General features: G+C 41.9%; 1 protein-coding gene across 5 annotated transcripts; it reads left to right on the top strand.

Moving 5' to 3' along the window:
• Positions 1-5261: 5261 nt before the first annotated feature.
• HUS1 (HUS1 checkpoint clamp component) lies at positions 5262-12227 on the top strand. Of its 5 annotated transcripts, none has more exons than XM_036406978.2 (8): positions 5263-5391; positions 5607-5791; positions 6256-6408; positions 7059-7166; positions 8085-8159; positions 9996-10095; positions 10460-10591; positions 11409-12227. In XM_036406978.2, the coding sequence occupies exons 1-8, from the start codon at positions 5340-5342 to the stop codon at positions 11489-11491; spliced, it is 888 nt and encodes a 295-aa protein (XP_036262871.1). In that variant the 5' UTR covers positions 5263-5339; the 3' UTR covers positions 11492-12227. The 5 variants fall into 5 exon arrangements, with proteins under 5 accessions (XP_036262873.1, XP_036262871.1, XP_036262870.1 ...); XM_036406977.2 differs by having other exon boundaries at positions 5264-5391; positions 6232-6408; XM_036406979.2 differs by having other exon boundaries at positions 5266-5391; positions 5664-5791; positions 6232-6408.
• Positions 12228-15320: the final 3093 nt, after the last annotated feature.

Below are 15320 nucleotides of genomic sequence, written 5' to 3'. Positions count from 1 at the left end.
TGATCACCACAATGGATCCATTAACCATATCATTAAAAAATGAATTGAATACTATATTTTGAAGCTGATCATTGTTTTGTGGTTTGTGTAGGCTTGTTGTACTATATTTTTCTTGCTCAAAGCACCATTTAACATAGGGTTTTTCATGAACAACTTTAAACATTGTGAGAAAGGTGTTTTCATTAAGTGTACAATTTCAAATGGAAAATACTGATTAACCTTAACATCTAAATATGCATCATGGTAGTTTCAATTCATTTATGTAAAAGTACTGAAGTTTTCCAAAATAGCTAAAAAAACTCCTTAGAGTGTTGTGGTTTGTGTTTGGTTTGTTCCGTTCTCCCCTCTCCTAGCTTGGCAAGTTGGTCTGGCTCAAACCCCCAGTTATGTCAGTCACGGTTTTCCCCTCCTTATTTTCCCTCATTATCCCTTATTTGTCCTTGTATCCCCTCCCCAGGCTTTCTGCCAGTCACCGGCACCCCACCCCAAGTTCCAGAATCTTCCAGCTAGGGTGTCGAGTGATTGGCTGGTAGGCCTGGGCTCCTCCCCTGACCTATCCCCATTGATCCACACCACCCATCAGTCTTCAATGTATCCAAATTTTCGTTCTATGATTGGTTTCTTGTGTACCCACCCCTTCCCTGTAAAACCCGGTCCCTGGAGGGGCTCGGGGCTCCTCCTCCGCTCGCCACCTTTGGGTGGCCACCCTGCACTTCCCCTACCCTGGATTAAACCAAGTTATTTCACCCAGCAGAGGAGGGCCGTCTCTTTTCTTCACTCCTGCGGCGCGGTTGCTTTAATATCGGTGACTGTTTCCTCTCGCCCCACCCACGGTCGGCACATGCCTCTGGCTTCGTGCCAGGGGAGTGCCGGTGTAACTGAAGGTGGCTGGTCTCTCTAAATCCCTTCAGCCGGGCCCCCCTTAAAAACAGCCACAGCTTCATTAGAGCTATTTTACTACCTCTTAAGTCCAGTGACATAGACCTATTCAGAGCTAAACTTCAGCAGACTGGGATTAAATCATACACACTTTTCAAGCCAAATTCAGTTACAATAATACTCACTCATAGATCAAATTAATGTGGAAAGGACTTAATAGTACAGTTAAAACTCTTTTACAGAGAAAAGTCCTTTCTAGTACCTTCATTTTCTGTGGTGATATGTTCAGTGTCCCTCTGGTTCTCAGAGTTGACATCATCAGATTTTTACTTCACTTTGTCTCTCCATCAAGCAACCTAAGCAGTGTGAATGCCTTCTTCCCTAATTATACTTTGAAGTTATTTAGACAGGCTTGAAAACATAGAACTTTCAAATGCATGTATAATCCATTTATTATGTAAATAACTTATAGAAAAATTGGAAAAAATAACCAAGCAAACACTGTAGAAGAAATTGGTTGTGATCACAACAAGTAATTGTGTGGCAGCAGGACTCTCCAGACCTAAAAGTTGACAACGGATATAGCAGTATCACAAGCAAGAAGATAACAGGCTGTCCTAGGGTGACGTTATGATGCTTGTATCCCCAATCAGGTGTTCTATTTATGCTGGATATTATATTCTGTGCCTTCAAGACTGGCTGAGAGCAAAGGTGGGCAGAAGAAGAAGCATGGAGTTTTTTATCAGGGACTGGACTTATTCCTCCACGGTCTGCTGGAACAGAGAGCACACTGTTGTTTGTCTGGGCACACACGGGGCAGAACACTGTGCTCCTTTTGCTTTTTAGTTAGTTAGTTTAGCTAGCTGAGGCAGTCCAAGCTTTCCCTGGACTTTTTTCTTTCCGTTTTCTTGGAATCATTTAAACCTGCTCCAGACCAGGACCCAGGGAAACACCTTGCACTTCGTAGCCTGCCGGGGTCTACTCTGGGCCACAGCCTTTCCCAGCACTGGAGGAACTGATAACAGAGTGACCACCCACCAAAGAAACTTTCTGAATTTGTCATCTCTTCAGAATAGCGAATGAGTTTTGTCATCTGGTATTGTTCATTTTGTGTACTGGGGAGTGCTTGGCCTGCTAAATAAACAGGTTTTTTCCACTTCTCTCTGAGGAAATCTTTCCCAAACCGGTTGGGGGGAGGGGTCATGTGGGTTTGCCTTCTCGGGGGGCCCCCTTTTGGAGGTTTTCTCCCAAATTTGCCCTGAGCCAGGACACAGGCTGAGAAGATCCACAGACAGCACAGAGGTTCTGAGTTATTAGGAGAAGAGGGGTACAACTGCTGTGACGGTTTCCTACTCTGTCAGTGCTGCTTTGCCATTTCAAGGCTCCTTCACAAAGCTGTCTGTATCTGGTGTCAATGTGATATACCCTACCACTTCCATATTAAGCCAGTATGGATAGAGAACTGAACCTCTCTCCTCTCCTACAGCCTACATTTATTACAGTAGTAATAAATGGCTCCTGCCTGGCCTGAACCCATGAAGTAGAGCCTGTCAGTCAACTGTGATGAGAGCAAGAGCAATTTATTTCTGATGCTCATCTTGGTTATTAATTCCCCGTTCTTTATTACTTAGGGCAAGAAATGGAAATTTTTTGTATACATAAAGTCTGTCTTCTCATTGTGGCCTAATCTTCAGATGTTATAAAGCATTGTTAACAACAGACCATATCTAGAAAACAAGCTAGAGAACAAACTTCTGTCCAGCTGGGTTGGTTTTGCATGGCCTGGGTTTAGGTAGCGGGGAGGCCACAGCTTCTGTGAAAAGCTGCTAGAAGCTTCCGCCCTGTCCAGCAGAGCCAGTCTCTGATGGTTCTGAAGACAGATATGCCACTGGCCAAGGCTGGGCCAATCAGAAATGACGGTAATGCCTCTGTGATAACATGTTTAAGAAGAAAATCAAAACAAAGTGGTGGCCTAGTTTGAATTCCAGCTAGAGAAGAAGAGGAGGTGAGAACATGTTAAGGAAACAACATGGAGACACCAAAGTCAGTGAAGAAGGAAAAGGAGGAGGAGGAGGTGCTCCAGGAACTGAAGCTGAGATTCCTCTGCAGGCCATGCAGATCCACAAGGGTTGCAGAGATACATTTGCAGCCTGTGGGGGAGGTGCCCATGCCAGGATAGGTGGATTCCTGGAGAATGCTGTGATCCAGTGGAAGAGCCAGTGGGGAGACGGGGCCCCTGCTTTCAGGCTGGAGCAGCCTATCCTTAGAGGACTGCACCCTATTGAAGTGTGACCCTTGCCGCAGCAGTTTTGGGAGGACTGCTGCTCATGAGAGTGGACCCATGCTGGAGAAGTTCATGAAGAACTGTCTCCCATGGAAGGAACTCCACAGTCTCACAGGGAAAGGAACCCTCTCTCTCTGAGCAGCAGATCTCAGGTGACGAACTGACCAAAACTCCCCATGCCCTGTCTCCCTGCACTGTCAGTGGGAAGAAAAGAGGGTTTGAGGGAAGATGTTTTTAAGAGCTTATTGTACGTCTCATTATCCTCCTCTGATTTTATTAGTAATAAATCTACTTGGTATCTCCAAGTCGAGCCTGTTTTGCCCTTGGAGTGTCTTCTCCCAGTCCTTAACTCACGAGCACTTTATTTTTTCTCTCCTCTGCCCAGCTGTGGCAGGGGAGGGTCAGTGAGTGACTTTTGTGGGTGCCTGGCATTTGGCCAGGGTCAAACCAGGAAACCATAATCAAAGGCAGAAAAGCAAATTATGTGGATCTCTTAAACCTTATGCAATCCACACGTATCAATCAGGATGCCACAACTTGAAAGGGATTAGATCAACCTTCCTTCCGCAAATTCCTGCTTAACCTTCATGTAGCAATCATTTCACTAAAAGCAGTCTGCAATTATGTCTATGAAAGATGGAAAGTGTGTTAAACTGCAAAGTTTAATGTGTGGGATTTCACCATCAGGGCTTAATCTTCTGCAGCCACATTTCACTAAACAAAAGGCTAATGGACCAGTATTTAATGAAAAAGTTGGGGATAATTCTGTTAGTTATAAACCATTGTCCAAGTCTGAAGCTCAGACTGGCCCAAGCTGCACCTAAGCTCTATGAGGAGTTTAGAAAGTAAGAGGGTATAGTCTGAATTTGTGATTCAACAGGACAGTCTTCCTTACTCTTTTTTTCTCTGTAAATAATTCTAAAATTATTCTAACTAGATTTTTTTTGTATGTTTCATCCATGATGGAGTGAATCTTGTCATTGAACTTTATGTCACACTTTTATAAATGTATATTAACTTTTGCTAATACCTTTCATGATGATTCTCTGAGTGACCCTAAACCAAATATTTATGACAAATTGGCATAGTTGGCAGGATTCAAGGTGAGAATTTGTGACACCCTGCTGCACTGGTTTCTCTGGGAAAATCTTCAGCTTCTTTCTACAAAATTTATGAGGCCTAAGAGAAATACAAGGAGAGAACAACCTCTCCAGAAACTATTGCTGTATCTGTCACTATGCAGACCCAAGGTTATTTCTTTTCATTTTCTTCATAATGACAATTGCAAGAGAGCATCAAGGCATGTGAGCAGTATCCCAAGAATATTTCAAAATTAAATGTTAGAGAGGCAATTTAGCTGATCTGTGGAACTTGCAATGTGACAAAAGAACACCAGACAATCCTGACAGACCAAGTAAGAACATTAGAAAACTAGTGTTGTTTTTTTTTTTTGGCCTGTCAGGATTTGTCTCTGCAAATGCTGTAGTTTTGAAGGACTGCAAGGAACCAAAACCATTAAGGTAAAGGACACCGTCTATAGGAAACAGGCATGCTGCACATTTACTAGGCAAAGCAAAGTTTTCCTTCCCTTTCTATTTTCTTGACCTCTTCCAACCTTTGCATAAACCCATGTGCACCGTGCGTTAAGCTGGGAGCCTGGGTACATGAGGTGCCCGGCCTGACAGAGAGTATCTTTCTCAAAACACTTTCGGTTGCCCAGCCCTTTCTGAGTGGCCTGGTAACAATGCGGCAGTGGAAAGGCCCGTCACGAAGCTGTTCGCTCCACCTTGTAACACGACCGTTGCTTTCCTTCCTCACCACCGCGTCCTGTGGGGCAGTGTCGGAGCTTGGCCCCTGCCAGGGGCTGATGGCGTCTGCTGCAAGGGCTCCCTTGGATTTGAAAAATAATTTTCTCGAGACATCGGGACTGCGACCCATGCAGACGAATTTTCACGTGTGTTCCGGGGGTGCCAAAGCATTCTCCAGCTAAGCTTTTCAGCCCGGATCGCGACGACCGCCGCCACAGCGGAAGTTAGCCCGGTCGGTCTGTGCTAGACCATGCCCAACCCGCCGCACATCCGGGGACGGCCCGGAGCTGTTGGGCGTGAGGCCCCTCCCTCCCTCCCGGGCCGCCTTCTGTGGCGGCGGGCAAGGGGCTGCGGGGGCTGGTGTCGCCATGCGATTTCGGGCTAAGATCGTGGATCTTGCCTGCCTCAACCACTTCAGCCGTGAGTATGTCGGGGCAGGCTCAAGGGTGGCAGTGCCTCTCTGAGCAGCTGGGGCCAGCTTTCTCGGACAAAGAATAGAGGAAGGGAGTTGAGGACCACAGTGCTTTCCTGGGAGGACGTGGCATGAGGCGCTTTCCTTCGCTTCGAGGTGTTTAGGAGTTTGCGAAGCAGCACGAGCTGCACTTGTAAAAGCTGAAGGTTTTTCTGTCCCGCAGAGACTGGGGTGCACGGAGTGATCACCGCTGTAATATCCTCCTCCCTCCCTCCGGCAGGTATAATTAACACAATCGCCAAGTTAGCCAAGACCTGCATCCTGCGCCTTACTGTCTGCAAGCTGTATTTCATCCTCTCCGATAAAGTAGCAAATGGAGGCGCCAGTATGTGGTGTGAGCTGAGCCAGGTGAGCCCAGGAAAGTTCAGAAATCACATTTTGAAAACCAGAGCATGCAATTGGGTTTGATGTACGAGGCATTTCTCGTAGCCCTCCCCTTCGATGTGCCAGGTCTCTCAAGGTCTGTCTGATTGCACGGGTGTTTCAGGTTGGATACTCCCTTTTCCTTGTCACTTCAGTGTAAAGCTTCAGTGTATCCTGGCCCACATGGCCCTGCCCCAAAACTGGAAACAGGAAAGCATAACTCGCTGTCTAATGGACTGATTAGGTGTTAGGGGAGTAGGTTAAATGGCTTAGCCTGAAGCAATGAGTTTTCAGGGTTGTGATTCCACAGGTGATGTGCGGCAGAGCGGAGTTTCTGGTGTACAAATGCAGTTCTAAGCTTAAGGTCCGATAAATAAAACTTGCCTCTCTTGTTTGCTTAATTTCCTGACTTTCAAAAATTGTAGGGGAATTTCTTCGATGAATTTCAGATGGAAGGAGTAGCTGCGGAGCACAATGAAATCTATTTAGAGTTTGTGCCTGAGAACCTATGGAGAGCATTAAAAACTGCCCAGAGTGCTAAGGCAGTGAAGATCAAGTTGACTAATAAACACTGTCCCTGTCTCAGAGTTGCTGTGGAGCTAGTAAGTGCAACCATGCTTTCACGTTCATTATTAAGAAAAAGGTCTCTAAAATTTAGTGCATTTCCTAAGATCAAAGGGTAATATATGGTATAATTCTAGAAAACTAAAGAAACATTGTGCCATTTTCCGTTTCACTAGCCTTTCTTGCCATCGTGGTTGGTAGCATACAGAACCAGCTTTGTATTTTCCAAAAGGCAAGGAGGAGGTAGAAGAAGAAAGCTATGTTATTGGAACAAGTTTTTCTAATGTCTACTTTTCTCCATTCCTTCATCCTCTGTAATTTCTGCTGATTATTGCCTTTTTATTGAAGCCATTAGGTGAAGGGGGTTTCAGTGTTTGGCTCTGTGTTTTGCCTTTGGTTTTCCTGATATTGTATGCTAACTTCTGATTCTTTTGTTGTTGTTAACTCTGCTGATTCACCTCTTCAGCTCTAAGGATAGCTTATAGATACACTAATGACTGATACATCACAAACTCTTCATCATTTGAAAGGGAAGCCGACTTAAAAGCATATTGATAAGAACTGAGGGAAAACTGGAACTGAAGGTTGGGCATGTAGTTATAGCATTTCCCGGAGTGGGTCTGAAAAATTTAAATTTAGAATTCCAATCTTGTGTTTAACTGCAAAAGCATCCTCTTTTTCCTTCAAGCCATCCTTATCAAGCAGCAGTAGGGTTGTGACACATGACATTCCTGTGGGAGTTATTCCCAGAAGAATGTGGAATGACTTCAGAGAGCCCAGCGTGCCAGACTTTGATGTAAGCCTCTGCTTTTATATTCCCTTCTGAAAGGGGAGTTTGCAAGTGGAATGATATTGCTATAGAGTATACTATGGTGGGGTTTGGAAAGGAGTTGAAAGGAAAGAGGACAGACTGGAGGCTACAGTTTTGGAGGAGTATGGAACATGGCTTCTATCCTGACAAGGGAGCCCAGAACCTATGGAAACAGAGCAGGTGGTTGCCAATTGTTTCTGTGATGTTCATGGCAGAGGAAGGGAGGAGAAAAGGACTTGCATGGCTTTAGTCTGGAGCATCTCTAAACCACACAAGTTTAGACTGTTTCAGCTGTTCAGGTGCCAAATGACCCAAATAATCTGTTATTTCTGAAATTTATGGCCTATCTAGCAGAGTTAAAGATATATGTGTTTCCTCCTGATTTTGACTTTTAGCTGAGTTGTAAAGAAAGGTCCTTGTACAAATGTGCTCCTGTTTGAGGTTATGGATGTCTGTTACCTCTATAGCTAAGAGTATTTAGATTCTGAAGATGAGCACGAAGAAACTTTCAGTATTTTGTTCTTTTATTTCAGATTTACACTGCTGCAGTTCCAGCAATTACTGCAGTATCATAGGAATGTTGTTATTTTCTTTTTGGCTATAGTAATTGACTATTTAGTAGCACAAATGTTCATGTGAGAGTCTGATCTGGGAAAACATGCCTCTATTTTGAACATAGACTTGGAATGTTAAGTCTGGAACAATTGCTAGAATGATGGCCTGTTGGTATAATGGGAAAGAGTTGCTCTGTTCCTGAGACATTTGCTGATTTCATATAGATATTGTGCACCCTGAAAGCCATAGATAACACTGTCCAAACTATGATAGAATTGAAAGTAGAAATAAATGTGTCCCAATCACATCTGAAATACTTGTGCAAATGCAGTTCTTATGTATTCCTAGGTCAGTATTTACCTACCAGTGCTGAAAACAATGAAGAGTGTTGTGGAAAGAATGAAGAATCTCAGCAATTTCATTGTAAGTTAAGGCACTTAAACCACGTATGCTACAGATGTTATTTCATGAGGGACATAACAGGTTGCCTAAACTGGTGCTGCCACATTATCTTATTTTGAGATGATTTAGACATTGAAATCAAGGCACCTGAAGCCTGTGTAAAGCCTGAATAAAATGATGGGATTTATTTTAGGATTTATACTGAAGAGCTTTTCCTGGGTTTCTCAGAAAATGATGCTCTTTGTACTAAATACGTGAAAGAACATGGCATTGTGTTGCTACAAACTACTCTTTATAGCTGGTAAGAAATGACAGTCCTTCAGGAAGCTAATTGGAGACTTTCCGGACTATTTCATTAAGGAAATGCCTATTAAGTGAGTGTTGTGTTAGGTGTCTGTGAATGAACTTCAGGTGAACTTGACATAGGATTTAAAGGAAATGCTGCTAACAGCCCCTGTGCTTTAGACTGACATGTTGGATTTGCACTCTACCCTGGATTTCTAGAGTGCTGGTGGGCCTTTTAACTGAAAGAAGCCCTCTGCAGTTGGACAAAAAAGGGCTTTGGTTTTTTACTTAGTTGTTTGTGCTCACAGTCACCATAACTGACTGACATGAAAGTTAGTAAGTAAATGTGGAGCTTTGAAATAGTTTGGGTTTGATGCTGTTCATACCAGTTTTGATAAATAGGAAATTTTCTGTTAACTGAGAATCCTGAAATTTGAACAGTCTCAGTTTTTCAAGACTTGGAAGACTTGAGAGATTACCCTGGGTTACTGGCAGTTTTGCAAATGGCAGCCATCCTGAAAATACACATCAAACTCTTTTCTTTTGTGAGATTTTTTGGGGGCTTTGTTTTTATTTTCTTTCCTTCCCCCATGTCCTTGGTGGATATGTTTATGCAAAATTGAGCGCAGTGCTTTTGTTTAGAGCTGAGGCTCTTTTCCCACACAGGATAGTTGTATGATGGGATTGAACTTACACTAAGTGCCTTGCTTTCATGTTGTTAGAAAACAAAAGCATCAAGTGTCATAATTAATTATTTTTGCACGATGCATCCTGGTAATAAAACTGGTCAAGATCAGTGCTGCAAAATGGGCTTAGAAGCAATTTCTGATAGTACTTGTCCATTGTTTGGAGCCATTCTATACAAGATTCTGATTGCAGTACAAGTCTTTTTTTTTTTTTTTTTAATTACTGAAAATTCATCTAATCACAGAAACAAAGTGCTTAGTTGTGCTTTAGGAATCCTCTGATCTGCTTGGGATTTGTGTAAGACCATATGTAGTCTCCTTCAAATTCCTTCTTCCAGTTTACAGGATGGAATTCGAAAGCTTTTAGCACTTTTCCAGGATTTTTTTTCAGTTCAAAGTCCTTCTTGGAGTTACTGATCTGATCCAGTTGTTGTCTATTTTAAATTCTTGAAAGCAGCACTGTCAGCTCCTGTTGCATCCCCTTTTCTGTGTGTGTCATATAGACTGTGTAGGTGCCTTTCTATTTGTTGAATAACTGAATGGAAATTCAGGAATCTTTGCATTTCTTCAGCTTTAGTCTCTTATTTCTGAAGTCTTTTCCTCAGCACATGAACTTCCCAAACTAATACTTGTTCTAAAAGTACTGGAGAACAATTAAATTTCTTTCTTTTCATAACTTCTGAAAGTTTGGTCTAGAGTAATTCACATGGGAATGATGGGAAATGCATTTTATAGCTGAACATTCAAATGTTCAACCATTTTCGGAAAGTATGGTTGACTTGTACTGAAGAACTCCTGGAAGCTTGTATTTGAACAAAACCAAACTGTATTCTTCTGTAATTCTGCAGTGTGAAAGTGGATTGCCTAAAATTGAGATTGATTGCAGGTGATTGAAGCAAACTTGAGTGGTGAAATGAACTTGAAAATAGAAACTGACTTAGTATCTGTAACAACACATTTTAAAGATCTGGGAAATCCTCCCTGGGGTAAGTTTCCCTGTTAACCTCTTGTGTCTGTCTGATCTCATTACTTCTGTGTTGCTTATAACAGTACTTTTTAACCTTTATTCTTTAGAAAATAGCATCAAGTACTTTGAAGTCTTCAAATGAAATCTTAAAAGAAAAAATGGAGTGGCCAGTGGAGTGTCTGTTTCATGTTTGGGGTGGTGGAGGGGAATCTCTTCCATTATTCTTGACAGTTTGATAGGAAAACTGGGATTTCTTTTCCTTGCACTGTTCTGGAAAATGAACCAGTTGAGTTCCAGCACTTCAGCAGTTTTCAGGTATGTCCTTATGGGTGTTGAAACTACTTTTTATGTTTGGACTAAATGTTGTGTTCTTACTCTTTTAGCATCAGAGGATGGATGTCAAAGTTCTGCTCAAGGCAGAGATCTGGAAAGTATGGCTGAAGCATGCATAGACATCAAGAAGCTGCAGCAGCTGCTTGCTGGACAGCAAGTCAATCCTACAAAAGCATTGTGCAGTAAGTTCAACAGCTATACTTGTGAACTCCAGTCAGTAGGGTCATTTGCCATACTTAGTTTCAGCAGAATATCACTCTTCATTTTTGTCTGTCTGAAAGTCAGTATTTTTACTGTCCCTGAGGACTTCCAGTATTTATATTTTTAGGCAGTTAGATTCAGGTCCTAGGCATTTGGGAAAGAAAAAATAAGTCAGGCTATTTTAAAAGTCTCAAGCTGAATACTCAGACTCACTAATCATGTGTGTTGTCTTGTTGTCTTTGTTTTAAAGTTGTTAGTAATGTTTATTATTATTTTGAGATACTATTTTTTGAAAGTCTTAAAGCCTCTAGCTTCTAGCAGAGAAATTGGAATTTACTGGCATGTTTTTTTGGCTGGGTTTTTTTTCCTTTGGATGTTTTCTTACACCGATTCTAATACTAAATTGCTTTTTATACACCTAGTGTTTCTAGCCATAGAAAACAATACTTCCTTTCTAGCAGAAGTCTATGCAGGGGTTTCTATCCTATTTTTATAACTGTGCTTTTCCTGAGAACATCTGTTTGTTATGGTTTAGTGCAGATACTAAGAATTTCCCAAGGAAGATTTAAATAATTGGTGTAGCATTAATAAACATATACACTATGTATTTACTTTTTGGTATCATCTTTCGTAATCTATTAATGCTTCACAGACCCTCAAGGATTTAAATTGTCTAGTTACCCCTCTGTCAGAAGTGGTGGAAGCATTGTTTTTATGGTGACATCCTTAAAAGATGTAATTTTAAAATATTTTTCCTGCTTTGAGGTGAATTTATGTTTTAATTTTTTTTTCTCACAGATATTGTACATAAGAGAATTATCCACTTCATCTTGCTCCATGAGGAGGTTTCACTTCAGTATTTTATTCCAGCAATTGCCTGAGTGTTTTGGAATCTTGGTAATTTTCCAGCCTGAGGCCTCTTTCATGAAGTCTGAAATCTTTCCTGAGTTGCTGAAGTATTTTGATGTGAGACACTGTTAGATGCAGCCATCCGATGTACATTTTTTCAATATTTATGAAAGTGTTCAAAATTCCTCCTCATCCAGACAGCCATTTTTGTGAATAGTTATATGCTGTGAAAGACACAATGCTGGGGAGCGTTGGTATATCTTACTCTTAGGAGGAGCAAAACTGAAATTTGTCTTAGCCACAGCTCAAAACATCCCAAAAGCACACTGAATTAAATACTTCAGTCTTCTCAAAAAACTAAAGGTAGAATTCACCTTTGGAGCTGCTGTTGTGTGTATTCAGTATTGAGCAATGCAATCCAAGTTAAGGGATCTCTGAGCAAGCTATCATACCTCCATGAAACAGGAGAGCCTTCTGGAGGGGTGCCTGATTGGTATTTGTCTGGACAAGTATGCACAGCCCTCCTGAAGTGGTACGGAATTGAATTCTGTTCCAGTAGGAATCTTTTGATGACACTCGCTCCAACATATATCAGTAGCTGTGTTCATGCTTACTCTTTGTTTAACTCTTGGCCTGGGAGGATGAGCAAAACAGTCTGGATTACTTTGTTAATCTGGGTAGTGAAAGTCACTATGTACAGAATGAATATCATATGAGGGTGTGTGAGCACAGCAATTGGTGTGAAATAAAGAACAAGTTATCCATGGATCGCATTTTTTCCCTTTCTGGCTAGAAAACATTGTGCAACCTGTGTTATCATGGTGTCAGACATGGTAAGATTGTGTGTAGGCTCTCATGCCAAGCAGCCAAGAGGATACCTGAATTTCACTCATAGGAGTACTACCCCTGCTTCTACCTCCTGCTTATTTTCTGAGGTACTTTCCTCCTTATTCCATGTGTGATTTATTTGTTACCCTGGCACGTACCATACAGCTTTTTTTTAGTGATTGAGTCTATGCTGCCAAATGAGACTGGGAGTTTCTTCTATAAAGTAGTTTGTCATGGTCAGAAGTGCTGGGTTTTTGATGGTTTGGTTTTTTTTTAAGGGGCATTGACATTAAGGGAGCAATGGATCTTTTGTCCATGGAGATGCAAATGCTCAAGAGAAGGCTGAAGGAGAGGCAGTGGCAATGAGAAGGTAGAATAGGCTTGCAGTGATGAGTGTATTGACTGACTGTTTATAGACCTTTCTACCTACTCCCTCTTTGTTCCTCCCTGCTCTCTCTTGCCCTGCACATTGCCTCATCAGTTGTCATATTTCCACCCACTGCCTGCAACATGCTAAGGTTTGCATCTTTACTATTTGCAAAGTCCCATTTTGCCTATGTTGTGAGTTGACCTTGGTAAGCTGCTGCTCACTCACTCACACCTGGTGGGATGGGGGAGAGAATTGGAAGGGTAAAAGTGAAAAACATCATGGGTTGAGATAAGGACATCTTAATAGGCAAAGCAAAATACGGAATTAATTCACTACTTCTCATGAGCATAGGTGTTTAACCATTTCAAGGAAAGCAGGGCTCCATCATGCATAACACTTACTTGGGAACACAAACTGCATAACTCCAAATGCCCTTTCCTTCCTCCTTCTTTTCCCTGAGATGAATGCGATGTTGTATGATACAGATATCCCTCTAGTCAGTTGGGGTCAGCTGTCCCAGCTGTGTCCCTACCAATTTCTTGTGCACTCCCAGCATATTTGCTAGTGGGGCAGTATGGGAGTAATGCCTTGATGCTATATAAATGCTGCTCAGCAATAATAAAAACATCGCTGTGTTATCAACACTGTTTTGGTCATAAATCCAGAACATAGCACCTCACATATGAGCTCACATATGAGGTACTATGAAGAAAACAAATTCTATCACAGCCAAAACCAACGTAGCCTGCTGTTTCTTGATAGCCCAACCAAAAATTAATGCAAACAGATATTTTCAGTTCTTTTTTTTCTGGTTACTGTCTTTGTTAATGCTAATCAATCAGGGTTTATATTTGTGTTTGCCTCATTTGTTTTCTTTTTCTCATCCAGTATAGGATGTGATCAATCAGATAACCATAGAATAAATACTCTTTAACACTTTCACACCAATGCCTCCTAAAAGACTCGCATCACTTTCATGTCCCTTGGTGTCCCTTCATGTTTTTGGTTTCTTCCTCTTAACCCTTTTTTTGGTATGGTACGGAAACTTATAACCTTCTCTTGTTTTTCTTGCTTTTTGGTTACACACTGCATTACTGATCCTTATTTTTATGCTGTATTTGAAAAAGCTTTTGCATATAGTCTGATTTTTTCAACGTCATAGCAATTAAAAAAGAATGACATTTTGATTAGAAAAAGAAAACAGAGGGTGCTAAAGAGCTGTGGAAAAATGTATTACTCTGCATTCCTAAGAAAAAGCTGGGAACAAGTAATGGGCCACAGTTAACCCTTGTTAGAGGGTTTTTCATAAATGACAATTCTCAAATGGGCAGATTGCCATGACTAAATGTAAGACTGAAATGATTTCAACACTGTATGCTAAGGAAAAAATACTGTTTCCAGAGCAAGCATCATGAATGACCCAGTTAAAATCATTTAGGAATAGACTCAGTTATGCTGCACGCAGATTAGGTGGCTAAATAGCTATGTGATCTCTGCTTCAGTTCTTCATATGTAAAACACTTTCTGCTATACAGCTGGGTGCAATATGTGATGAATAAATGCATGAAGGATTTCCAGTGCACTTGGCTTGTCTGATAGAAGCTTAAATTCTAGCCTTCTTATTAATGCAGGGACATCTTTATGTCAGGGAAACAAACTATGTTAGTGTGTGTGGGCTAGTGCCATAAATGTTTGGTTCTTCTTTGTTTAGACTGGTATGATACATGTGTTCAACTCTTACTTCCATAATAATTAATCTTCCACTTTGTGATGTACTATTCACGACAATCTTAAGCACAGTTTATTGCGGTTCACTAAAGGACTGTTGGACTTTCTATCTTTCCATACCAGATCATTGGCTAATTAGTTAGGGTTTTTTAACACTTAACAGATTTATATTTTATGAACTTCAGTGGTTTACTGTCATGTCATAGCTATGGAAGAAGCCAAATTGGAGATGATTGCTTCTACAATGGGATAACTGGCTGGATAAATGAAGGGAGAACAGTGAATGTGGTCTTCTTGGGCTTCAGCCAGGCTTTTGACACTGTCTGCCGTGACATTCTGATAGGCAAGCTCAGGAAGTGTGAACTGGATGAGCAGATGGTGAAGTGGATTGAGAACAGGCTGTATTGCAGGTCTCAGAGGGTTCTGATCAGTGGTATGGGGTCTAGCTGGAGGCCTGTGGTGTCCCCCAGGCATAAGTATTGGATTCAGAAGTGGCCAATACTGCAGAATGTTGTGCTGCCATTCAGACGAATCTCGACAGGCTGGAGACTTGTTCAGAGAAAAACCTTCTGAAATTCATATAAGGCAAGAGCAGGGTCCTGTGCCTGGGGAAAAAGAACTGCATGCACCAGTACTGGCTGGGTGCTGACTTGCTCTGAAGCGGGTCATGGTGTTCAATAGGCTGCCACAGTGTGTCCTTGTGGCAGAGAGCCACTGATATCTTCGGGGTGCATAATGCACGTGGCCAGGAGGTCATAAGAAGTGATCCTGCTGCTCTACTCAGTCCTGGTGAGTCCGTATGTGGAGTGCTGTGACCTGTCCTGAGCTCCTCAGTACAAGGAAGACATGGAGTTCCTGGAGCAAGTCCAGAGGAAGGCAGTGAAGATGAGGAGGGTACTGGAGCACCTCATTCATGAGGAGAGCCTGTGGGAGCG

Source organism: Molothrus ater, chromosome 1 (genome assembly GCF_012460135.2).
Source record: "Molothrus ater isolate BHLD 08-10-18 breed brown headed cowbird chromosome 1, BPBGC_Mater_1.1, whole genome shotgun sequence".
Classification (NCBI taxonomy): Eukaryota; Metazoa; Chordata; class Aves; order Passeriformes; family Icteridae; genus Molothrus; species Molothrus ater.
Note: the sequence above shows the minus strand (reverse complement) of the source record. Positions and strands in the feature narration are given on the sequence as shown.